This window comes from Struthio camelus, chromosome 1, assembly GCF_040807025.1.
Source record: "Struthio camelus isolate bStrCam1 chromosome 1, bStrCam1.hap1, whole genome shotgun sequence".
Lineage (NCBI taxonomy): Eukaryota > Metazoa > Chordata > Aves > Struthioniformes > Struthionidae > Struthio > Struthio camelus.
Window position 1 is genome coordinate 43,765,253 of NC_090942.1, and position 26,801 is coordinate 43,792,053.

Below are 26,801 nucleotides of genomic sequence, written 5' to 3' on the forward strand. Positions count from 1 at the left end.
CAAGTTTTTGAAGATTTAGGTCAAAAGTGTAAAACTTAAGGAAACATATCTGATGCATATTTGTGTTTAACATTCTTTCACTTTCTCTTCTTTTTTGCTTAATGTTTAATATAAATATTTTTCTAAGTGCTTTCTGTAAAGGCCAGAACTGAATGAAATTGCAGTGACTTCTGCTATTGTTCTAGTAGTATTCCCTTACCCTGCTGAATTTTCGCTAACCCACTTAGCTGCTTTTTTTGCCTGCTACTTTCACAAAGGAAGAATATATAGAAGCCACTGAAAGAAGAACAGTTACTGCTGAGTAACTAATATGTGTTGAGATCTATCTACTCTTAATAATTAATTTACTCTCCTAGCCCATCCTCCTTATAGAATTTTCTCAAAGTTGAAAGACGCCTTCAGTGGACAAGAAACAGTTACTATAACGGAGTAAAATGGGAACAATTCAGTGCACAAGTTTGTCCAGAGCAACCCTGAGGACACTGTCAGGACAAAAAGGAAATGCATTGATGAAAGGATGTTTGAGAAGGAGAGGTGGAAGAAGTTTTATTTCAAGCAGTTCAGCATTTTAGAATGTGACTTTTAATATGTTTAGCAGCTTTACTGTGAATGCAGAGTCCTAGTCGTTTGCCTAATTTGTGTCTGTGAAATTCTTTTTTTTTTTCCAGACTATACTTTAGAATGCAGGACTATAAGAAGCTGAAAAGAATTCAGATGGCCTGTTTTTTTTTTATTATTATTATTATTTTGCTTGAAGAAGTAACTTTTTTTCTTAGAACCTGACAAATTTGCTGGTACAGGAACTGAATTCAACTGTTTTTCCTCTGACTTTCTCTTGGCAATCGTAACAAGCAAAAGACGCAGGAAATATTTCAAATATGTAGTCTGATAACACCAACATCTCAATTCGTTTTTTTTTTTTCTTATGGAAGTAATTTTAAAATGTAATTTTTGGTGTATGGGTTTCTTAAGTATTTTTGGCCTTGAAATCTCTTGTGTAAATGTAATTTGCAACCAATATCTGTGCTGAAGGCTAGGAATCTCATTGATTTCTGCTTTTGTAATGTGGTTTTAGAATAGGTATTTAAGCAATCTTCGTTTCTTGTCCAGTACCAGACTGCTGTGGTGGTGTTGACTTGTGAAGTATACTGAAACTGAAATAGTTATCTTTAATTTAAAAAGGGGGGAGGATGAAAAGAAAAAAAAAATTTCAGTGTTACTTTGAGCAATTCCAAAACAATCAAATCAAATTTTTTTTTCCTGCTGGGAGGACTGAGAATTTTTTATTTTAAGTATGTAGTATACTAGTATACTATTAAGTATATAGTATTTCAAGTGTGTGTGTGGGTATATATATGTAGAGAGAGAGAGAGTAAAGATTTTTATAAGATTAGGAAATATGATGAGGATGTATTGAGACAGTGACCAGTCTGATACTTATATTTTTATAGATTTTTCTTAATTTAACTATTAACATCCTCTTTCAGCTAAAATATATATACTTCTGTTGCGGCTGATCTGTTACACATGAGATACAGCTCACATTTATCAGAAATACACTTACATTATCTACTTCAAATGTGAATGTATAAGTTTTAATTAAGTGAATTTCAGCTGTGACCATTCAGCTGGACAGGTTGAAAGCAGGTATTCCTCGCAAACTTTGAAGGTAAAAGTGAAAAAAATGTTTTCAGGGAGTATTCTGAGATATCCCATGTAGTCCACTTTTTAGCAGGAAGTGCTTTTTGCAAGTGGTAGTTCATATTTTATGTTTTCGAAATGGATCATGTGACATTGCTGCTCCTTTTCAGGTCGTTCTTTGATCATTCCATGCACAGTGCATTGCCTCTTGGAATATACTTGGCAACGAAATTCTGGATGTATGTGACATGGTTCTTCTGGTTTTGGAATGATATCCTTTTTCTGTGTTTAGCAATATTTTCTTATGTTAATAATATGAGGTAATGCCCAGAGTTATCCTATATATGAAAGTAAACTAAACTAAACTTTTAAGATAGCTATATGCTTTAAAAAACAAGTCTTCTGTGTTGATAATTATTTTTGTTGCTTTAAAAATGTGCACCCGTATTGTTTTGCTTCAGTAAAGAAAAGACTTCCTCAAAACTCATTTACAGTGGTCTACAAAATCTGCTGTACTTTATTAAATTTCTTAAATTTAAACAACTGTACAAAACATGCTGTGGCTGAGAGTTGACAAATGAAACTGTCACCTTTTTTTGAATGTCAGACACTGTGCTCTTCTAAAAAGCAATCGATAATTTTCCAATGTATGTTAATTCTGGTGGAAATAGCCTTCTAATGAGTTCTTTCAAAGATTTGGTAGATTGCATTTCATGCAAACTGTAGATACATTTTTAACAGTTACCTCTTCAAAGACTGAAAATACAGTTATGGGTTAACAACACTGAGGTATAGAGGTTCCGCATACACCCATCTCTTCTGTGAATGTCTGCCTAGACGTGGATATTTCACACTCACAGGGTAGGAGTTGATTCAGAGTTCATTGGAAAATGTCAGTTGCCTACATTAAAGAGAGAGAGAGATTCGGATTTTTAAGCTACTTTCTTGGGTATTGTAACTACAATAGCTTAGGAATGGAATAGAGATTTAATGTGTTTCATTAAATTTTTAGTAGAGTTCTTCTAGTTGTGAATACTTGAAGTGAAATTAATATTTATGATAGATGTTGACTTGGCTTTTCTAGAAATTGTTTTCAGCCTTAAAGGAACTGTAGCATGAAATAGGGTGAGAGCAATGCAACCCTTTTATCATGTTGTCAATATGTTCTCAAATCTTAGCTAAACGAGCCTCTCGTTCTTGGGCTGAGAACGCAAAGTAGACCCTGTTTTCATACTGCCTTTGGCTTCCGCGCTGACAGTGTTTGCAAAGGTGTCACTGTGAGTAAGAGCTATCTTGATACAGTATTAAATCCCATGCGATGGGAGGGGACTGTCATTTCATGTTCTTTTTAAAAAAATATATATATATATATCTTGATACAGTATTAAATCCCATGCGATGGGAGGGGACTGTCATTTCATGTTCTTTTTAAAAAAATATATATATATATATCTTGATACAGTATTAAATCCCATGCGATGGGAGGGGACTGTCATTTCATGTTCTTTTTAAAAAAAAAAAAAATCCATCAGGTAAGAAAATTTTTCTATCCACATTAACACAAAATTGTTGAACTATTGTTGTTGAAATAGTTATTTAGAAATGCTTGTCATTCTACCAGTGTCATGTTCTGACCTGTCTTTCTGGATTTGTTTTTAATTAAATTTATCAGTAAGTGCTGAATGAAGAAAACAAGTACAGTATGAATAACAAAGTTAAATTAAATAGCTGTACTTAAAAATGGAGGTATGCTTTTCCAGTCCTTGTGGAAAGGAGTAGATACTGTCTAAATATGTCATGTAACTAGACTGCAGTTGCTTTTTTGTTCTTTTTGATATGAAAACAAGCCTGACTCTCAGCAAATACTAACATACAGGCTCCTCAGGCAATTATAACTACTACACCTTCTCAGTTTTGAATCTCTGCCCTCTCTACCTTGCAAGTTTTCTTTAGTAGTATTGGCAAGCATGCATTTCCATATTTGGGGGGATGCAAACGCGTTCCTGTGTTGTTACGTTAGTATGAAGTGCTTCCCATGCTAACGTTGCATGGTCTTGAAACAAATCTAAGAATCTATCCACTGTACGTGCAACTTTAAATCAAAATCATACACCATACTAAAACAGCTGCCACAGCCAAGGTGATAGGATAATGGCCGCTATCTTAATGTAGAAAGCTGCGCCTTAAAGCACACTGTGAGAAAGTACGCTGGCAATTTGAGATTCTTATCAACCTTTGTATGAACTTGCTGAGGTGTTTTTTTAATTCCATTAGTTGTTAATTGTGATTAGTATAACTTGAAGTTCATTTTTGTCACATAATAATATTAGTTGTTCACTGGAAGTAGTAAGCATAGGAAATTAGCGTAATATGCAAGTCTGACTTCAGAGTAGTCAGTAAATACTATGCTATTTCTGTAACTTCAAGTAGGTGCCTCAAAACCTTTGCAACAATCTTTTTGTACACAAAAGTAATAGTCTGAACATTTCAGTTACTACTAATTGCTCTCATTAGAGCTGACACAAATCTGTGAGACAAGCTGTTCCAGAGACTTAGTCCTTGAAGCCATCTTCTCTTAATTCATTTTAAATTGGAAATTGTTGTAATAAGATTCCAAATTCATTTTTCTTCTTCTGGAAAATTGCCCTGTAGCTTTATTGGAAAGGAGAGGAAAAAAAAGGGGGGGGGGATTGCATGCCTGCTCTATTTTTATAGCATGAGGCACACTATTGTGGTTGGAGTAAGAGTTCTTGTATTTTTACAGCTTTATATGATTACTTGCAGCAGACCAGAGTACTACTTATACTTGTAATGTTGAAGTGATATCTGACGCAACTTGTCCTGGCAGTTTTCACGGAGCCTGACAATGTTTTGCTCATAAATAAAAGGTTTCTAATGTTAAACAACTATCAAGAATTGCTTTACTATAACTTTAAATGTAATATTAGTAATATCCAAGTCTTTTTTTGTTGTGTTACTTGAATATTCAAGTGTTTAGTAAGAATTTGTTTCTCTATAGATCCTTTTAAGGTATTTAGTTTTCTGGGCTCAATCCTAATGAGGCAAAAAAGGACAGCAGAAGCAGTGCATCATAAATAGCAACATAACCAAAGACTGGCAGTGCATTTTGCTGAATATCAGGGTGATCGCATGAAAAATAAGGCCGCCTGCAAATTATAAGATTTAATGATGTGTCTTTTCAATGAGCAATATTGAAAGTAAGTTCAAACAGTTTATATCAATCTAATGTACTTTGGCAAATGCTTTCATTCTACTAGATTTTTCTCAGCAGCTGCTAAGACCAGTGTATTTGTTAAAATAGAAATATGATTCTTGCTGATAATGAGAAAGTTACGGCTGATGTATTTATGGAATGGAAGCATAGTACTATAAATTCATTTTTTTTTCTTTTTGTATTTTTTCTTTTTTTAAATTTTAGAATAACCTAAATTGTCTCTTAACGCAGTGCTTTTCAGAAGTCTGTTTGATCCGTAGCAAAGAAAAGGTGTTGTTTCACTCTCTCCATGTGTTCTCATCTTCAGTTCTTTGCAGAGTACGAGCAATTTCACCAAGGAAAGAAATAGTCTTACAAACTTAATCATTATCATTTAATTTAATTTTTTTTAAAAAAGAAGCATTTGAAAGTACATTTTTAAACAGGTGAGACTGTTTCATGTTTCATTTTTTCCGTATAGCATTTACAGGTAGAAAGTTCCCTGGTGTCCTGTAAAAGTTCAGGGCGCGTGCACCGAGTCCGTATCTCGGCTGTTCATGCAGTCTCTTTTCAGTTACAGCTGAACAAATAGTGCCTCGTATGTCAGAAGGTTCTTTTACTGCACTGTTTTTGTAAGATGTCTGGGTTTGCGGTAACACAAAATATTCACAGTATAGGTGTTTTTGGTTCTACCCCTTCCATTTGGTGCAACTAGGAGCATGCAGTTTTCATTAATTGTTAAGCTTTTTTAGCATAAGATATAACTTTCAGTGCTGAGGTAATGAGATAAAACAAGCCAAATTATTTACCACTGACTGATACTTCATTAGTTTTCTTTATCTGATTTCAGATACACTTAAGTGTGGTGATTGTTTTTAAGCAAAGGAAAACAGTGTGCGCATACTTTTGCAAGGTGGGATCTTTCTTAGCACTGAGTGTAAGAGAATTCATCATGATTTTCATGCTTTCACAAAGCTATTAGAGTGGTGTCGTGTTTTAAAAACTGTACCAAGCCAATTGGCGAAGTTATGTAGGTCAAGCAAAAACATACGTATTATCAAAATTTTAAAGTTAGCATGAAGAGAAAATAAAAAATAAATAAAGAGCAGCTGTTTCTGTGAGGAATGAAAGAGCGAAGAAACCCAAAGGTCAGAACCAACTACTCAGTTTCTGTTGTCTTCTCTAAATATTTTTTTTAAACTAAAAAATAAAAAATTTCAGTGTGTGGGGGCAATGGCAGTAAATGAACTGTTTTGTGCAAGCCAAGGGCATTTGCCTTGTACTAGAGATAGAGAGCCTTTGCAGAGCTTTATTTAGTTTAAAAAAAAAAAAGGGTGTTGTCTAATATCTGTCAAATGAGGCAGCTTGTGGACCTATCTGCTGCTGTTGTCAACCAGTTCTCTTGGATCCAAATGTGCAGCTGATGTAGATTGGCAGATTCATTAGCTTGTGTTGATCTCTGACAGCTTTTATTAGCTGCAGATCTTTCTCTTCAGGAGAAAGGGACTTTACTGTTAGATTAGTAGTTAATAGGAGGATGCATCTTGATTCTATAATGTGCAGTTTGCCTTGGTTTCAGGCCCTCGTGTATGATGTGCAGTTGAGATACCTGGAATCTGCAAGTATTGGGGCCTTTTTAACTGGGCAGTGCAGTTCGGGATGAAAAATAAGCTCATCAGCTATTTACATTGCTCATTGAGTTAGGGGGGAGGGTGTTTTTATTTTTCATTTTAACAAGGCAGTCTTGTTGTCTCAAAGTGTTTTCTTGGAGTAATTATACTGATTAGGACTAAGAGTAAGGCAGAAACGTCCACAAAACACTTACTGTCTCACACAGTGAAAACTGGGGAGACCTCATAAAAGATGCCCAGTTGGTGGCAGTACAGAAAGTAAATGTCTGCCGGTATCATGCTTTTTGCAGCTCCTGATATGGTAACGTATGTTTCTTTGCATGGTTGTAATAAGGACATTGGGACAAAATGAGGCTTTGTCTCTGGAGAAGGAGTTCCCTGCTCTGTAGCTCTTGCAATACTGCAAGGGTTTCTTGGGTATGGAGAGTCTGGAGAGGTGTCTGTTATATGTGCTGCTGTGGGCCTCTTTTGAAGTAGACTTGAGAGAAGAATGCAAGTTACATCATTTTAGATACTTCTTGTATGGGCATTCGTATCTAAGCAAGTTGTTTAAGCTCTCTATAGCTGATGGAGAGAAATAGCCACTTGCAGGACATTGCTTGTTTTTTTTTGTTCTGCATATCTTGATGTTAAAGATAGGTGGGAAGTGCTTTATCTTTCCATTATGTATAAAGGCAGCCTGAGTGATTTAAGCTAGGAAAGAGGAATCTCGCAGTTGGAGGGGTTTTTCCTTTTCCACATCAGCTGCTAGAAACGTCCTGGAGAAGACAGTTCTAACATCTCTCCCTCATTCAGGGTCTGCGTAGTTCGCAGCTCTTCTCCCAATTTTTTTCCTTAAATCTTATGAGAAATTTGTTTTTGAAAGTATTGATGAAAAATACTGCACACTTTTAGTCTCTTACCACCTTGTTGCTGCTCACCTATAGCTAAGTCTCCTTTCCCGTGTGGTCTCCCAGCCTCTCGCGTCCTCAGCATCTCCCATCCTCAGCACCCGAGTGCTTTCTCAGGCTCGGTGTCCGCATGGCACTCATCCGCCACGACGCTGGGGAGACGAAAGGCAGGACTCGGACTATGTGGCAACCTCCTCCGTTCTCCCTGGGTTTTAAGTACTTGTTTAGTGGGGGAAGGCAACATGCAAGACAGCTCTGCATGCTGAATTTGTACTTCTGTGGCTTGGGTCCAGGTATGGCTTCACGGTTGCACTGCTGTGTTGTCCAAATTTGAGGCAGTAAAAAAAAAAAACAAGGCCAAAACCTTAAGATCATAAAGCCTTTTTATTGAATAAAAAATAAATTGTATTTTCCTCTATCTTCTTTAACAGTCTAGACATGACGTATAGTAATTAGGAATGGTTCATAGAATTTTTTCAATTGTACCTTTTATTGTTTGTAACAGATGTGTGATTAAGGGATTTTTTAAAATGAAAAAACAGTTTTCACTGTTGTGGCAAAAACACCAGTGGTAATATTAGCATTATAAAGAAAACGTAAGCTCCTAAAGCTAAACAAATAAGTTGAACTCGCTTATTTTTGGCAGCAGTTAGTTTTAGAAGAAGAATAGGAAGAAATTAGGTTGTATAAACATTAAACTCAGAGCTTTCCATCTGTAATGCATCAAATAGAACTGTGTGTGTTTAGGTTGTAGTTTACCTGTTTTTCTTCCCCTATTATAAACTTGCTGGAAACAGCTTGTTACAGGAAAGATTAATTAGCCTTTAGTGAGTTCATGCTAGCAGTCTGCTCTATAAGGAACATGATTAAAATTTGAACTTAACTTGCCAATTTTTTTTTTTTTTTATTGGAAGTTTACAGCCAGTTCCTTCACCCAGCAGAAAAGGGAAGCAAAATTTATTCAGGGTACACTTTGTGTTACCAGTTAGACTGTTGTTAGCATTTCAGAAGTCAAAACAGGCCTTACTTATATGTATTAAAACTTCAAGTTTCTTTCGTATCACAAGAGCAGTATAGAAGAATTTTAGAGGCTTACTCTTAATTGTGTTGAATTCATAATTTTCTCATTTTACATTCACTTGTCTCTGTACCGTGTAGATTTGTTTGACAATGGCTGATGAACAATTGTTTTAAATGCTACTTAATACCTTTCTTATCAACTTTCCAACTTTCTTTCCAAGAAACTTTCTTCTTCTGTATTTCACATATATTTTAATTTCAAAGCCTGATTTCTTTTTTCAGAGCAAGCACAAATATGTTTTGTTGGTGGTTTTTTTTAAAGTTTTAGATACCAGTTCGGTACATATTGCTACATAATGCCTGTTTTTAAATCTTATATGCAGGGTTTTATAGTGCAAGCACACGCTAAACTTTAATCACAGGAAAAGCCTTAATGATTACCAAAGTAGAGAGAAATATTCATCTAAGTAGCTCAGACGTGCGGCAATTTGTGCCATAAAAGTGTCCATTTTAGGCAGTTAATAGTGTACAGGCTTCTGCCAATGCAGCTTTGTCAAATATGACATCGCTTTGCAGTTATGACTGACAACCGGCAGTTATTTTTAGTGTTGGTCAGGTTAGATATAGTAAACAGAGTAAATGCTCCAGTTTTCCAGCTTTTAGGGAAGAGATGTCTGAAGTATTTGGTTTTCCAACGTCATTGCTAGGAAATATTTTGATTCTGTGCACGAATGTCAAGTTTTATGAGACTACGCATATTAGGTGGAATGTCATTCAATATCATTCAGCACAGGAAACTTATTTTAAAGCTAATGGTTATTTTCCATCTTTACATAGTAATTGAATTTATAAACGTTTCCAGGGAGTAGAGTTCTGTGTTTTTGTAACTATTAGTAGATGTGTTCGTATGTTAAAAATAGCTTTTATGGATGTGACATATGAGTATTGCTTTATAAAAGGACAAGTTTTCAGACAGTACCTTTCTGGGAGATAAGTGATGTTTGAGACGTGGTTGCTATGTAACTTTGTTCTTTGTAGCACAATTCCTTATATGGCTAAAAGCAGCCTTTTTTGTCATCTAATTGGAATCTCAAACCAATGAAGACATAAGCAGTCAAATGAGTTTTTTTTATAAATAGAACTTTGAGATGTTTATTGTGAAAACAGGAAATACCTTGTGATAAGTTTCATGGAATTTATAGTTGTTTCTTCCCTCAAATAAATTAAAAACTGAACTATCATTACTCACGTTTTAGAATATAAGTGCTTTAAAAGTGTCTCGTGGAGGACAGCATTTTAAAAATAAATAAATTTTCAAGTTTGACTAATAGGAAATACTGAATACAAAATAAGTTCTTGCAACAGAACTTATTTGATTAATTCAGAACACTACAGGGTCTCGAGAGTATTTGTTAACAATTAAATTCACTTTGAATTTATATCAAAATTGCCAGTGTTATTAATTCATCCTACAGTGATGTTTTCAAAAAGCGACCTTGATTTTAAACTTTAGATTCCTTGACTTCAAGCACATCTCAATTTTTTCTTTATACATCTTCCATTCCTTGCTAATAGTGTCGCACTTTTCTACAATTTTGGGAAATCCTGGAAATCTGATCCGGGAATCATCAAAGCCACAGAAGAACAAAAGAAAAAGGTAAACCCGTGAGTTACTCTAAAGCTGTTATGCTTCAAGGATGATTTGTCTTCTGCCAGTTGGTCTGAGCAATTTGCTGTTTAGTACAGGAAACTTCAATAAATTGTATAACAGAACATCTAAAATCTTGAAAGGTTTTTCCTTCCTCTGTCCTTCCAGATTTTTTTAAGCTTGAAAGATATGTCTTACTAATCCAAAGTTGCACTGAGTAACAAAATAAAATTGCAACTTAAATTGAGAATATAAAAAGTTTAAAAAGCACTTAAGTGAAAATGAAAATGTGAAGTTACTGAATTTTGACTTAGTGGAACAAAAACAACCTGCTATGGAATAAGTGTTAGTTAATTTGATTCTCTGAAAACTTTCCAGATTTTCTATCATCTCAAGTTTTGTTTTACCTTAGCATCTAAATGTGTTTGTCTTACTTCCAAATACTTTAAGGATAAAATAAGCCAAACCCCTGGCAGTCAGTTCTTCTTTTGTCTTGCTTTACGTATAAGATCAGACATATCAGCTCTAATGATATTTTTCTGAGACTTCATAACACTGTTAGCAATTCTAGTTTTTTTTAATTGAAATGCATTTTTCTTAACAGTCAAACTGAGTATTGAAAATGCCAAAATTAAAAGCAGCAGAAACATTTTGCTGCTTTTTTGGGCAAAAAGTTCACATCCCACCAGAAAGTCAGTGAGATTTGTGCTTCTAGTTCACGCTGACTTGTGAAAACACCTGTGTGGATTGGCATCAGACCTCTGGGGATTGTGACCGTCTGTAGGGATAAAAAATGGCTGTGATTGTTTAGATGACTTTTGTTTTCTGATTCATTGTTACTGGGTTTTGTTAGTAGCTGTGCAGATTTACCATGCAAATTCCTTTTCTAATAGTGCAAATTTGCCAAAATGGATTCTAGTCTAAGTACTATTCCGTCAACTGGACTAAGTAATTACGTACCGCTTAGAACAGTCAGCGTCTGCACTCTGGTTCTGATTCAGCGAATTGCAGAAATATGCAATTCGTTTCATCGGCTTGCGTTAAGTAGTTGAACGTGGGCATAAAACCCCTTGCTGAACTGGACGTGACTTGTAGAATGAGACGTCTTCAGTTAGAGGCGTATCACTTTATGAATGTTTGAGATTTTTTTACACTGCAACGAACTGAATTACCAAACAATCTATTATTGGGGCGTAAACCACTGTGGGGCCTAGTGTCGTACTTTCTCCCGTGGTTCCATAATCTGTCTCCAAATGTGGTTAGGTTGGGTTAAGTTAGCCTTTAGCTGTTGAGCAATTAAGTAACCCAAAAAATGCTTTTAATTCCAGATGACCAAGTGAAGTATGTTTGGAAATGTGCAGTAGGCAACATTTTCAAATGTTTATTCTTCTGATATGTCTTGTCCCTTTTTGGTCTAGTTATTACGAAATAACCTAAGTTACTCCGATGATAATTGAAAAAGTAATTAAAAAGCACAGAGAATAAAACTAAGGTATACAAAGCACAGAAAACTCTCTCTAACTTGAGTACTCATGAGTCTCTATGCATTATACATTTTAAGGAAGGTTATATTTAGAAGTGTCTCTGCTCCTGCTCAGTTCTGTTCCCCTGAACTTTGGGATCTCACTGGTGGATAATTACTCAACTCCAGTGCTGAGCATCCCAACATGTAAATTCCTTTTTGCACCTCTTCATTAGTGTATAGATACTTCCCCTGAAATCAGAGGAACTGTTTGTGAAATTCTCCAAAATGTATTAGAATATCAAAAGCCAGACCAGCAGAAATTAAAGAACTGCAAAGACTGTTGCAAATTGAAGATTGACAATTGGCTGGGATTGCAACCTCTTATTGCCCTGAGATCAGCAAAGAAAGCATTAAGATCCCGATTGGTATTGATTGTAGCTTTTACTGACTATTTTGAGGAAAGAATTCCAGATTCTAGAATATTTCCATGCACTTTTCTGACCAGTTATTAAGAGGAATATCTGGAGAGGAAAATTTTGCAAATTCAGTCAAGTTACTTTATTTGGTCGTCATCTCATTAAAAAAAAAAAAAGTGATATGCTATACCATGAGTATTTTGTATTACTTAAGCTGTAAGAAACAGGAGATTTGGCTTGCTTATACCTTTCCTTTGTAGAAGCTCAACATCTAAGTGAAGAGGTGAATACAGATTTGAAGGTTGTGATGGGATACTTCTGGAAATAAAGTCTGGTTTTTAGAGTGACTGATTCTGCTAGCTTCCTGAAAGGTCTTGTGTGGTCCTGTTTAGAAAATCAGCTTCACTAATTTTGATAGATTTAACACTAGGCTAGTCAAACTGGTGCTGACCGTTATGTGGATGTATCAGAATTAACATAAGCTTGCTTTTTGTCTGATTAACTCTGGTTAGAATAGGGATGAGTAGAAGCTAGAATTCATTCCGAAATAAGTGTCTATATTGTTTTAATTAAGTAGGTTGAAAATCAGTTTCAGCTGAGTGTAAGTTGTTCCTGTGTGTAGAAAGTGCCTGAGATAGAGCTCACAATCCTGAGTCTGAGGTGCAAATATTATATTGGTTGTCATCGTTTGTCTATATGCTAAATTCTGATTTCATTTCTGTTTTTTCTGCAGACGATAGTAGAACTTGCAGAGACAGGAAGTCTGGACCTCAGTATATTCTGCAGTACCTGTTTGGTAGTGTATTTTTTTATCATTTGCAGCCCTGATTTTATTTTATTTTAATGCTGGGCCTAAACTAAATATTCATATCCCGAATACATTTTTTTACTCTAATCATGCAATTTCAAAGATGGACTGTATTTGCAATCTTTCATTAAAACAGTGTTTTCAATAAATAATGTATCCATTACTCAAAAAACAACCCTGCAATGATAAGAGGGAAAAAACTGATCATTGTGCAAGTGGTGTACCAGTGTCACAATCCAAATATCCACTATGTCCAGCAAGAGAACAAATGGTTGGTTATGCAAAGAGTAAGTTATAAAAACTGAGTGACATTCTACTCTCTTTGTACCTCCATTGTAAAGCAATGTGATATTTTGAGTAAAATACTTTTCACAAATCAATTGTACTTCTCAAAATTTGACAGCAACCTGAAAAATCTTAACTTTGTACTTTTTCCTCTCTATTTGGCAAGCTTTATATCCGTTGGACTAGTTGTTTTTTTAGTTCCACCACAAAATATGTGGAGAAAATAACTGTTAAATGAAAAAAAAAAAAAAAAGAAAAAAGAAAAAGTAGCCATAGTAAATGTAATGCAAGTGTTCCTTTTTTAGAAAGATAACTAGTTAGTAGAAAATTATCAAGATTGTCAGTGTTATGCTATAATGCTCTCTAGTATGTAGAAGGCAATTGATGCTAATTTAAAAAATTTAGAATCATTTCATGCACTTACAGATGGTATTTCTTATGGAAAACACATTCTTAAAATTGAATCTGGAAAATTACGTACATATGTGATACCTTAAAGTTACGTGGGGATGTTATATAGATAGATCTCAAAATACTTAATATAGTTTTCTTTTCACTGCCATTTTATTTCTTTCAGAATATAACCTTTTCAAAAACATTGGAATAATTTAGCATTCTGAATGCCACTGAAATTTAGTCTTTTTTAATTCTATTCCTCTCTTTGGAGAAGAAGCTGGAACAGTTTTAAATTAGCAGTCAGTTATGAATAATGACAGACTCGTAGAGCTCAAACTCATGCTATTCTGTCATCGTAAAAAGCTGAAGTGAAAACTGGCACGTCAAGCTCAGTAACTGGAGGGACTAAGAGAATTTTGTATAAAAAAAGAAAAAACCTTTAATAAGTGAAAATCATCACTGAAATAAGTTTGTGTTCTACATATATGTTTGTGTTACGTAGTATGTAGATAAAGTTTGGTGCTAATTTTAATGCAGCCTTAGCATTAGGCTTGAAGTTCTGTAAGGGATTAACAACAGAAAAGTCAATGTACATTTAAGTCACGGGTTTTTTTCTATAATAAAACTGTCAGATTTCTCTTACATTTCTAAACAACATTAATGTCCGTTACAGATACGGAAGCCGGTGAGGTCCAAACATTGTGGTGTATGCAATCGATGTATAGCAAAGTTCGATCACCACTGCCCATGGGTGGGTAACTGTGTAGGTGAGTAATTTGCCAAAATATAATTTGATCATAATAGTGAAAGAAGGGAAAAGCTTGTGAAATCGATCCCTACATGTTGTACAGGATTTTGTCTGTTCTTGTCTGATGATGACAGTGATTTGACTTCTGCAAAAATCTGAAGTGAGGGGGAAAAATCTGCTGAGGGCTTTTAAGAGAAGGAGAAGCCTTTTGAATACTCAGTTTTTCTTTTCTTCTGTGTATAATTCTCTGCATTATTCTCCTTTGTATTGTCTGTTGTGTACACATCCTCAAAACGTCTTTGTTTCTAGTTCAGTCTTCTATCTGTATATTTTTATTAATATAAACTCTAGCAACTAAAAGACTTGTAGCTTAGCTGCATTTTCACTTTGTGCAGTAAGGGCATGTACATATTCCACAACTATTTATTCATTATATGATATAAAACTTAAATTGGAAAATCATAGGTAAAGAGAAAATTAATGGGAAAGTATATGCAGTCAAAAATGTAATAATTACAGCTGTTGGATTCAGAATGACTTCCCATTGAGGAGCTGTTCTTTTTGACCTCCCTCTAGTCATTTATTCTCTCCCATGATGATGGGAGGAACAGATGTATAACAGGAACGAAGTCTAGAAATGCTACTATTCCCTGCCTTTTTGAGAAGCTTATTTGAAAACCCTTGTTACGCAGGGGACACTGAAGGCTTTTCACAGCTAGGAAGTGAATACAGCTTGCTTCACCCTTTTTCTGGACGAAAGAGGAGGTAGCTTTAATCTTGGGAAGTAAGTAGGACTTGGGTTCATCAACATGATGCAACTGCAACTAAACACTATAGTCTTTCCAAACGTATGTAATAATGTATGGTCACAGCAGTTTAGAAAGACTGTCCTTATGATTAGGAGTACAATTTAAATTCCAGCCCTGGCTATTTTAATATGGCGTCACTGAAGTCCTATTGAGATGAATTCATCTCACTTCCTCCTATCTCATTTTTTCTAATGATGTCGCTACCTCTTGAGTTACATTTTAAATGTTTTACCATAAAGACCAAAGAGATCTTTAAAAAAAAAAAAAAAAAAAAAGAAAGAAAAAGAAAAAAAAAGAAAAAGAAAAGAAAAGAGGAAAAAAAGGGATGGGGGAGCTTTTGGAACATGTTTAATGACTGTTTGATATTTGTTTTATAAAAGTGCTCAGGAATGTCCAGTACTTTAGGCAGTGGTTTGAAAAGCATGAAAACCAAATGGGGGAGAAAGAGCCTAGCTTGTTTTTAATGAGAGAATATGTGAGTAATGGGATTATGTTAGTTGGAGGAAGTATATAAAAAAAAAAAAAAAAATGTGGTGCCAAAAAAGCAAGTCCTCCTGCAAATAGACTTGTACAGATTGGGATAATTGGTGGTAAAAGTAGACGTCAGAACACTTGGAAGTATGCTGGGAAAAAAAAAGGCATTAGAAATCCAGTTATGGGAACAGTCCTGATGGTCTAGATGACCTTATATGGCTTTTCTGTCTCTAATTTGTACATGGTGCCTCTGAGCATAACATTACAAAACAAAATCCATTCTTAAAACAGCATTTGTGGTATGCTTGCCAAAAAAGGGAAACATCAGTTATGACTTTCTAGAAAGGCAGAATTTGGAAATGTTTTATGTAATCTTCCTTTGGATATGTTAGAAGGATAAGAAGAATTTTACTAAAGATAGGATTAGGAGATATTGTAACAGTGTGTACAGGAACTCTAAAATAGTTCTTTTTGGATGAAAGTTGTAGCACAAAGATCACAGATCAACACTTTCACTACTGAAAAAAGTGACAAGAAGTGCAAACTGTTTTAGAAATCAAGAATTGTTGGGTGTTTGGGGCAAACTATATTCATCATAACTGCAAAATTTTAGTTAACCTTGCAACAAGCAAATCACTAATAGTGATTAAACCTATCTTTTAATACAGTATCAAAATTATATAATATATTTTATAGTTGGTGATTTAAAAATCTGTTGATTTTTCATTTTTAACACTTACATCTCAAACTGCAAACTTGCAACATAAGTTTAGTTTTCAAATAATAGCGTGAAAGGAGATTATCACTGAATTTTGTCATGTTATATATCACGCTGATTATGCTGAAGTCATATCGAGTTGTTGTTTCAATAGCAGTGGCTCAGAAGTTAGGCCACTTGTGTATAAGTAATTATTTTACAGTTTAGAATAATGATTTCCCCCCCCCCCCTTACCAATTCTTCTCCAAGAGGCTGTAAGTAGGAAGAATGAAGAAATGAACAAACCATCCAAATTATGCAATATGATTCCATTAATTTAAAAATCAATTAATTGTGTTATTTATGTATGAGTAACATAAACACAACCATATAAAGGAAATCAGCAACTATTTCTTACAACATTGTTTTTAACTGTAGAGGATCACTGCCACTGTTCCTGCCAGCTCAGGGATGACCCGGTAGGGAATAATGCTATGTTTTGCCCAGTCTTATTTAAGATCCAAAAGAAGGGCAGTTTTGTTGCTTCTACTTTCTAAAGTCTTTATTTAACTGTGACCAAGGCCGTACCTGTCTCACAGTTCAAACAGTCTGTGCTATATACAGTTCATACACCAATTTTTTATCAAATACGGTGGCATTTCATATAAAGTAGAATGTTTGGTTTGGTTTCACTGGAGGTGCTACTGAAAGGAGGATTTCCTCAAGTGCTTATGAGTTGGACCTCTAGATCAGTATTTAACTTTCTTTTTAAGAAGAATGTCTTTCATAAATCATAGCAGTTCTGAGATTTAGGATGCAAATGGAAGCAATACCTTTGAGGCCTCCCTAGCACTATTTCTTATACGCTCTTAGCTGACTGAAGGCAATGTTACAGCGTATTTTACGTGTGAAGGAACTTGTTTGATTTTTCAGGGAAATGTCTTATGCTTAGTCTAGTGTGTGTTGTATGTTTATTTTTCCTCATCTCTTATTTATACATTCTTTCAACTCGCTTGCTAAAAGCACTTGATTATTTTCAGCCTCCAGAGGATGCCCTTGTTTTAGTAGGCAAAACATTTGACGTAATAAACAAATAAATGCCATGCTGGTACATGCTAACAGTCCAATCTTTTGGGGCCCGTTATCCTCTCTGGGTTTAGTTTACAGCCTAGAGCTGCTGGGATGTTACAATAGTGGACATATTTTAGAAAGGGGAAAATTGAGCACTTCAGAATTATGATGTACTCACATAAGAAGCATATTTGTGGCTGTTCTGGTGTTTAAAAATAGATTCACTTTTAATAACAGCTCTTATTTTTCTAAATTATATTTAAATTCAGCTATAAGCAGGATGTTTGGATTTTCTTTCCATTCGTTATTTTAGCCAGGTATTTAGGCCACTTCAGTTAAATGTGTTTGCTTCCAGGTTCGGCTAGAGATTTTGTTTGTATTTAGCTGCATCAATTGAGAAGGCTTAAGTGTAAATTATGTTTTAACTTATGTTGTCACAGAAGGATGTGTATTTTTTCATACTTCCATTTCTTTTAAGTAAATGAACTCTGCAGTCTGTCAATTTTTGGTGGGGTTTTTAAAAAACATCGGAGTAATTCTTGGCTGCTCTTGGCTCTGCAACAGCTGTTACTGACACCGCTCTAAACAGTGTCTCTCAATAATTGCATTAGTTCATGACAGAGGCTACCAATGAAATGCATTCCTGTGAATTTCAGCTGTAATATGACAGGAGTTCAAACAGCTTTCTCGTATGCAAACCTTAAAAGTCACAAGGCTAAATTTCACTTTATTAGAGGTTATAGAGGCCTAATAGGTTGGAGAGTAGTAAGTAGTACCTCTAAGCAGGGAATTAAACTTTCTGATGTGGTGTTGTCTCTTTCCTGAAAGTGTTGTAATTTGATCCCCGTTGTTCTTGTGCAACTTTAGGAGCAGGGAACCATCGCTATTTTATGGGGTACCTGTTCTTCCTGCTTTTTATGATCTGCTGGATGATTTATGGATGCATCTCTTGTGAGTAAATGTTTTCTTTAATTACTTGTAAATACTACTTCTCCTGGGTTGGTTGGGTGGTTTGTTTTTCCTTCAGATTTTTACCTTGTCAGAGTTATGATACTTTTTTTATTCTGAAATTAGACTGTAAAATCCTTGCCTGTATCAGGTATTTTAAGTCAGAAAAGGATGTTTTTCTGGTCCTAGATTTTGTCTTCATCACAGCTGTATGTGTGAATGCCATGTATCAGATGAGTTGAGAAAAAAGCCCAGGGGTAGGGAAAGGAAGAAGGAGCAAATAGAGTTGTTCTAACACATTGTCGTTGCCTTATTTCAAGTAGTGGAATATGCTCAAATGTTGGCATCGTGTTGGTGTATAGTAAATGTGTGATCTTAAACGTTCTGTGTGTTTTCTGACACTTTGTTTTTTCCTCTAGACTGGGGTTTCCACTGTGAGACAAGTTATGCAAAAGATGGATTTTGGACCTATATTACACAGATTGCTACCTGTTCTCCTTGGATGTTTTGGATGTTTTTGAACAGTGTTTTTCACTTCATGTGGGTGGCTGTGTTACTCATGTGTCAGATGTATCAGGTATGGAAGAGCACTTCATCTGTAATGCTGAATGTTGGGAGTGGCAGAAGAATGTTATTCCTATATATCAAATGCTTCCATCATTTTAATTTAAATGTTCATTATGCAAGACTGAGTGTTCAGCCTCTGAGCCACGTATGGAGGAGGTCTTTGGATAGAAGACATCATTCACTTCTCAGTTGTTTTTTGTTTTCCTTTTAAGCGAAGGGTTAAAATATCTACCCCCCACTTTCTGTTCTCAGAATGACAAGAAAGGCAAAATAGTCCAGAGAAAGGCAATAAAGAGTAATAGAGGCCTAAGATTAAAATGTATGGGTTGAAGTAGGAATAATGCAGTAGGAATAAAGCAGAAAGAGGGTAGTAACTGCAAAGGGGATGCACTATTTTCTTAAACTACTTGAATATGATTTGTTAGGATCACATGACTGTACTCTAATCTGAGCAAAACCAAGTTCTTCATTATATAAGGCAAGTCATACTGAAAGCCTTTAATGAACAGTGAGACTTAACAATTAATGTAATCTTTCCAGAGATAATGGAAATTAAAAAAATCCTCTGAGGCATAGGTAAAACTATGCAGACAATTTGAATTTTGTCCTCCTTTTTTCTATAATGCTCATGATTTACAAGATGCACCAATTTCAAAATCTTATCTGTATGAGCCAGGATCATTCAGTCTTCTAGAGGTCTTTCCCGCCCAAGACAAATGAGCTAAGGTAACTAACTGCATGCATTTCATATGGCTTTCAAATTGGTCTAAACCACCAGACTTCTGAAGCAGAATAAACACACAATTTTCTAGAGAGCTTTCCAACATGTTTATATAAGGATCCATTAAGCTTTGTGTGATTCCTGTGAATATTCTGTGGTTATTCCTTATTGGCTATTGAATATTGGAATCATTCTGTGGTTCCTGTGAATATTATTTGTGATGAGTCTTTGAATTATATGCCCCTTTGAAAAAGTACTTCTCTCATAGTATTTTGTGTCGTTAGTCTAGTGCAAAACAATTCTAGCATTTGACTCTTTTTTACTAAACCTAGAAACATGAATCAAAAGGAAATGCAAAAACTGAATACATAATCGTTCCTACATTTCTTAAAAGTATTGTGCATGGGAAACTTAAAAATCATTTTCATCTGTTTCTTTGGACATTGCCATAGTGATGAAATTTAAGAATGTTTTCTTGATAACCTCTTTTACTTTACAGTTCTACAGCCCCTGCTGTTGCTGCCTTTTTCTTTCCTTCCGCGTAAAAATTAAGTTTTGACTTGTCCTCCTTACTAAACTGGCCAAGGTTATTGTTAAAGCTCTAGCTACCACCTCAGAAAAATAATTTAAAACCTTGACTGCTTCTTTCCCCAAAGTTAGCATTAAGAGCTCATCTGTATACACTGGCACGAAACTCCATTAGGTTTCATGGGGGCAGAGAAAACACTTGAGACAACGCTCAAGAACTTCCAGATGAGGCAAGCAAACTCAAATTTAACCATCTCAATATTCTTGCTCCCATAACATGCAGTAGAGTTGAATATTTGTGTTTCACTAGGAATTACAAAACTTTATCTGCTGGCGGAGTTCTCATATTTTTGTTTTCTATACTGTTTCATTACAGTAAACACCAGTTTTACGTGAGATACCTCTTTAGGCCAAAGCAGTTGGAAAGCTACTACAGTAAATCACAGTCTTTGGGCCAAATACCTTGTGTCTAAACCTTTTTTCTGATTGTTTTTTATCTTATAAATAGAAAAGTTAAAGTTATGTTGTTGCAACAAAGTCATAAATGGGAAAGAAGTTACTACTAGAACCAGAATTCCAAAAGAAAAATGAAGTGATTTGAATGCTGTGTAAAATAACTGTTTACAGCAGATTTCAGCTGGCTATGTAGAAATAGCTAAAGGCATCTGTCATGAACTATCAGATTGGGATTTATTCAATGATCATGATTTATTTCTAATCACTTTCAAAATTAAACCTTTTGTGCAATCTGATACAGCTGTTTGTACTTGGAAGTTTCAGATAGTACAGCTGACCGAGCTTCATGGATGGAGTTGTGTTGCTTCTGTTATGGCTCATGGTGTTTTGTGTTGGGACCCTACAATCCCCCCCCTCAAAAAAAAAAAATGTCCTTCAAAAGAAAAAAATATAAGAGGAAATTTGGTCATTTATCAGTCTATCTCAGTGAGGCTTGCTCGCATGTTTTACACGTGCTAAATTGCTTGCTTTTCTCCTATCTTCAGATATCTTGTTTAGGTATCACTACAAATGAAAGGATGAATGCAAGACGATACAAGCACTTTAAAGTTACAACCACATCTATTGAAAGCCCATTCAAGTAAGTTTTAAAATGCAAACATGTATTTCTCATCTGGGTAATCACGTACATGACTGAATTGCACAGTTGCTTGAAATGGAACTTAACTAAATATTTTAAAGTATTTTCCTTATTTGGAATGCTGAATGTCAGCCATTTTTACACATTCTACCCAGTCATAGGAAGGCAAAAACATTTTGTAGTGACTCTGGACAGGGATGCATAAATCCAGAAATTAATGCTTTCCAGTAAGTGGTCATATTTTGCTGTAGAGTTTTGAGGGGAATAAATTGAAAATACCCTCTTTGTAAATCTGAGGTATCCAAACCAGGCGTAGCTGCTTACTGCATAGTGCAGGCATTGCCCTGGATCTTCACCTCCACACTAGGCACTTTCTACCGATTGGTATTAGTGTGCTGTTAGACTTGCTGCAGCGCCTTGGCTCCCCTTTCTTTTTACTGTGGGGAAGAGGCAGCACTTCTTGCTCAGGAGGAAGAGTGCGGCCAAAACTGGGTAAGAGGAAGGGAGCAGGAAGTCCCAGGGACGGAAGCTGATGTTGGGTGGGTGAGACGTGGGCTTTTGGGTATCCCTAAGTACAGGGTAGGTTGGGGTTCTGGTTTCTGTAGTGGTGAGGGTGTGAGCTGAGTGAGTGAAGGGAGCTAGGAGATGTTACAGCACTGGGATGTCAGTACTTGAAGGGTGCCAGTATGGTGGCATGGAGCAGTCTGCAAAGTCAGAACAGGAAGTAGGTGAAGCCGTGAGACTGCAATATTGATGTGCCGAGGGTAAGTTAAGGAACAGAGAAAGGGCACAAGCACATCTCATACTGCTGTGTATGCTAGGTCTCGTGTGGGAGCTGCCTCTTTCAGGTGGTACCCAAGGAAACAGGAGATGGGAGTCTTTCTTGTAGCTTGATTTTTGTGCTAAAAGAAGAAAGTTTCTGAGAGATTTTTCTTGTTTTTTATATCCCTTTATGCAAAACTTGGTGAGAAATAGATAAGCATCTTGATATGGTTGCACTCTTCCTAGAACTAAGAGTTGTAACAAAATCATGTAATTATTGTTCCTGAAGAACACAGAGCTGTGGACAGGATATGAAAAAAGTTCTATTTTCTTCTCCAAGTTGGTGTCACATTCACAAACCATTTTCACTGAAATAACTAATATTCTAAAAACTACTCCTGCAAATAACACAAGAAGTCTAAAATAAGCAACTTGGCATTGCCTATCAGATGGAGCACTGACATCAAAAACTCATGTTCTCATATTTGCTTCGACGTAGTCTGACATATGTCATGACACAAGCTTCCCCTCCAGAAAACGCAGATCTATTCAAATTATGTGTAATTAAGTACAAAGTAAGATGTTTTCCTGGAATTTTTGATATAGGTATCTTAAATATTTGACAATAAACTGATTCAGCAGTGGGAATGCTTCAACTTTTTATTCATTTAATTCCATGGGATAATGCTGTCTTAATTTTGTGCTGTCTGGGGACTTAGTTGGTCTTAGACCTGCAGCTGGTGAACCAGCATGTATGACAGGCATAAATCAATCTGAAGATCAGTGTTGATAAAAATGGAAGTTACTCTAGGAACACGTTTACTTCATGCTTTCTAGTGTCTTGCATCCATATGATATCACTTTTCTCTTGGGAAGGGAGCTGATTATCATGATATTGTCCATCACATGTTCCTTTTTTTTTTTTTTTTCATGCAGTGTTGGCAGATAGTGGAAGAAAGTTAGTGTCTTGGCTGTGTTTGGGACCCAAACATTGATCAGTCTGGTGACTTGTTCTTATTTCAGAAACTGCTCATCAGCAAGCATTAAGATAACTCTTTATATGCATTGGTTTTGAAAAGGCAGGAACTGAAAGGGAGAGAAACTAGACTTGTAGGTAGATGAAAAATATACTTTGTTAGATGAGCTATAATATTGCTTACTAACATCTGTTTTTGTTTTGTTTTCAGCCATGGATGTATAAGGAATATTATAGACTTCTTTGAATTCAGATGCTGTGGTCTTTTTCGTCCTGTTATCGTGGACTGGACAAGGCAGTACACAATAGAATATGACCAAACTTCAGGATCAGGCTACCAGCTAGTGTAGCACCACGTTCATCCTGTGAGCATATCATATCTGAGTGGTGCCTGAAAAATTTTCTCTCTCTCTCTCTCTCTCTCTCGAATCCACATCCCTTGAAGAGTAGCATGCTATGTGTAGGGCTGATGATGAATCTTAAGGTACCTTCTCTTCATCAGAATTTTATTAACAAAAGTAAAAATGGACAGAATAAACTGCCAAACCTGATAAGGAAGAGGAGGAAGATCAAAAAGGGATTTTAACAGTTCTTAACATGAGAATTATTCACAACAGCATATTCACAGTATTTGTTGTTGGGTTTTTTTATTTAAGATCTTTCACAATGGAGCATGAGACTATTGAAGTATTGACCTAAGTAGTTATGTTGTGCTGAGCAGGAATATTCATTGCCCAGTACAGATAATTCCACTGGAACAAGAATCCAGATTAAAAAAACCTCTAAATTTCATGATGCAAAGCTTACTAAGATTGCTACGTTGTAGTTCCTGTAATGTGACTTTTTAATACAGGTTTTCTATAGTGTTATGTACATTGAAAAATGTGCATTCCAATACTGTGATAAAAATCATGTGGTGGGAATCCCTTGTAATGTGTTTAAGTTATTGCAGTAGAGCACGTCAGATAACGTTAACAAAAAGTATGTTGCCTACGTTTTTCAGTGATTGTTATTGCTACCAGTTCCTGGTACAATTAAATACTTGTAATAACCCTGTTCTGAGATTATATAGTCTGAAAATAAACAGTTGTGCAAATAAGGAAAGCTCTTCTGTCAAAGTTAAAGCCCTGCTTAAATGCATGATACACCTTTAAAACTAGATTACAGTATATAGTATTCAGCAAAAAAAAAGTGGAAGGAGTTTATCTTTGAAGTGGTTGTATAAACAACTTTTAAAATAGTAATGTTTCAATATTAGGTTTCACCCCCATGCAATACTGTGTAGTGTAATCAGAAACATGTTCAAAGAGAAGTGGCATAAGGAGAGCCAAGGATGTGACTACAAAAGTCTCAATTATAAAAAGACAAGATATAAGGGTTTTAAAATCAATGTGACTACAGAAGAAGAACCTAAAGCGGTCTGAAATACTTTGTTGCATGTAAATTAGTGGAAAACAATCTTAAATTTAAAAAGTACGATCCCGATAATAGCATGTACAAAAAGAAAATCTGATGCAACAATCTGAGGAAGATGGTGTATCAGCAAGTGGAAATCACCCTTATTTTTATTTTTGTTAAGTTCTCATGCTACAAATATGTTTGGAAGGTAAGGAATGATCTGAAATTGCATTCCAAATGGGCTTTTTATGAATGTGATGCACTGATTTTTGTTATGGTGTTTTCATATACTCATAGTGAACTATTCACTGCTTCCTTAACTATTGTTTACAGAGAGACTGAGAATCAGGTTAGTTCTCTTCTAAGTGCTGTAGCAACCTAGTGGTTCGAGAAACCTGTGAGGGGAGTTTGGGGAGGGGACCTGAAAGCAGATGACTGAGACCAGTGTAAAGAATGTGTATCTGTATATAAATAATTTATCAAATAGTTTTCTCTTTGTGAGTGTGTGTTTAGTATATTTAAAGCTGCTCATTTCATTTTATTCAACCAAAAAGTGTAGGAAGATATCTAATGAGCTTTTAGTGATGTTCAATATTGCTGTTAATAGACATTATACCCTGCAAATTCACTGCATGTTTGATGCTTGGCAAAATTAGCGTTTTCTGTAATATGCAGATTACAGGTAATAAAACAATCTAGTGGTATTCCCGCCCCTTGCCTTAGTAAGAGGAGCAGTGAAACTGTAAATAGTTGATGTTCAGTATTTGCAAGTAAAACATTTTTTTCTGTAGTTGTTCCTTGATCTCAAGACACGTGCTTAGTTTGCAGGTACCAGATATCAGGATTTACGGAAGTGCAACGTTAGAGTACTTGAATGTTTAATACTGGAAAAATCAACATCTTGGACACAGTTTTAATGGGAGAGATTTGGGTGTAGGGGTGGCAAGAAGCTTTTGCTATTTTTGTCAGACAAAATTTGTAATCCCAATGATGACACATTTTACTTCAGTGAAAAGAGTTGTCACCAGTCATTCGTATTTTTTATAATCTGAGAAAGCATGAAGACTTTACAACGTTGTTTATTTTAATTAGCAGTAATGTTCTACATTTTCTTCCTTTTTTCTTCTCTTCACATTTCTGTTGGGGGTCGGTTGACATAAAGAACGTCAGTCCACTTTATTAAATGTATCATAGCACCAGAAGAGCAGCAGTTCAGTGTGTAATACGAGTTCTGGGTTAAATTGCACAATTGCATTCACTACCATGAATTGTGTCATGCAGTCCGCATAACAAATGTTTGCAAAGAGGAGGTGATCTTTGGTAATAAGAGACAAATTCTGCACTGTTTAGTTGCTAATAGCAAAACTGTCACCAGAGAGCTAAGACCTGCAGAATTTGAGCAATAGTAAAAACAATGGTTGTTAATCTTAACTTGCATATATGGATTTGGGGTGTTTAAACAGTTTCCAGTGCAAAATGTAACTTGTCTTGAGTAATATTGAATCTTTTGATGTGAAATCATCAAAACAAGGTTTGGGGGGCGGAAGCCAACTATGCAGCATTTTTCTGTCCAGTTATCAAACATACAATTCACTTATTGTACCAAAACTGCATTGCTTCTGAAGATTAAGCTGATCCAGACTAAGAACACATCAGCTCAAGTTAATCTGATATTGGTAGAATTAATGGGAATTTTGTCTTGGCCCTAAACATGTGCTGTTTCTTTGCAGGTTTCTATATTCTTTGATGTCCACCAGTTTTTTTAGTTAATATGCATAAAACAGCATCACTACATTTTAAGCTATGGATTTTTTGTATATTCTTTATTTATAACTGTGCCAAGTATTATTTTAATACCGTCGAGATCTTGATGTATTACATTGTGAACAAAAATATCTGTAAATGTTTAATAAATTAGCTCTCCTTACATAAATTAAATCTGTTAAATTTTGTAAGTTATTAATCAAATAAATATTGACTCTTAGATGCAGTGTTTGTCTTGACTTGGGGTGTGATTTCACACTGTCGTGTTTTAGACCAACTTCAGAAGCCACACCATGAGAAAATAGCTGCTATCTTGCATCTGATTTGAGTGATTTCTATTTCCAGAAAGGATGCCAACCAAGTGCCTTAGAGATAGCAGGTACCCCGTTCTGCGCTGACATGAGTTCCTGTAAAAATTTTCTTCGTTGGAGTTCAATAAATTACACCTTTGTGCCGTGGATTATAAATTGCTGTTCACTTGTTAGATAAACCTTTCCTTTAATCAAAGTATGTTGGCAACATAACCGTTTCTTAAGGGAGAACGGCTGTTAAGGTGCATTTCAGGTGGCCCAATGTAGATGGTTAATGACATTTGAGATACTCTGAGTGTTATAAACAAGATATCCATAGGGGTCTAGTAGATGGGATGACAAAGTCATATACCTTCCTAGAAGTAAGAGTGCCTTGACTTTAACTGTCTGTGCTAAAAGGTAGATTTTAGTAGAAGCAAGGTAACCAGCCAAGTCAGAACTTACCAGAATACATATAGGCAGCAATATCTAATAATATATAAAGCCAAAACTTCAAAGCACACCTGGGGGGGGGGGG

General features: G+C 35.5%; 1 protein-coding gene across 1 annotated transcript in view; it reads left to right on the plus strand.

Moving 5' to 3' along the window:
- Positions 1–26,193, plus strand: part of ZDHHC17 (zinc finger DHHC-type palmitoyltransferase 17) — an 82,520-nt gene extending 56,327 nt beyond the window's left edge. Inside the window, exons 10-17 of the mRNA XM_068936116.1 lie at positions 1,812–1,912; positions 9,929–10,053; positions 12,659–12,721; positions 14,088–14,181; positions 18,081–18,164; positions 18,581–18,738; positions 20,979–21,073; positions 23,023–26,193. Of these exons, the coding sequence (XP_068792217.1) occupies positions 1,812–1,912; positions 9,929–10,053; positions 12,659–12,721; positions 14,088–14,181; positions 18,081–18,164; positions 18,581–18,738; positions 20,979–21,073; positions 23,023–23,161 (859 nt within the window). The 3' untranslated portion in view covers positions 23,162–26,193. The remainder of the gene's footprint in view (positions 1–1,811; positions 1,913–9,928; positions 10,054–12,658; positions 12,722–14,087; positions 14,182–18,080; positions 18,165–18,580; positions 18,739–20,978; positions 21,074–23,022) is intronic.
- The last annotated feature ends 608 nt before the right edge of the window (positions 26,194–26,801 follow it).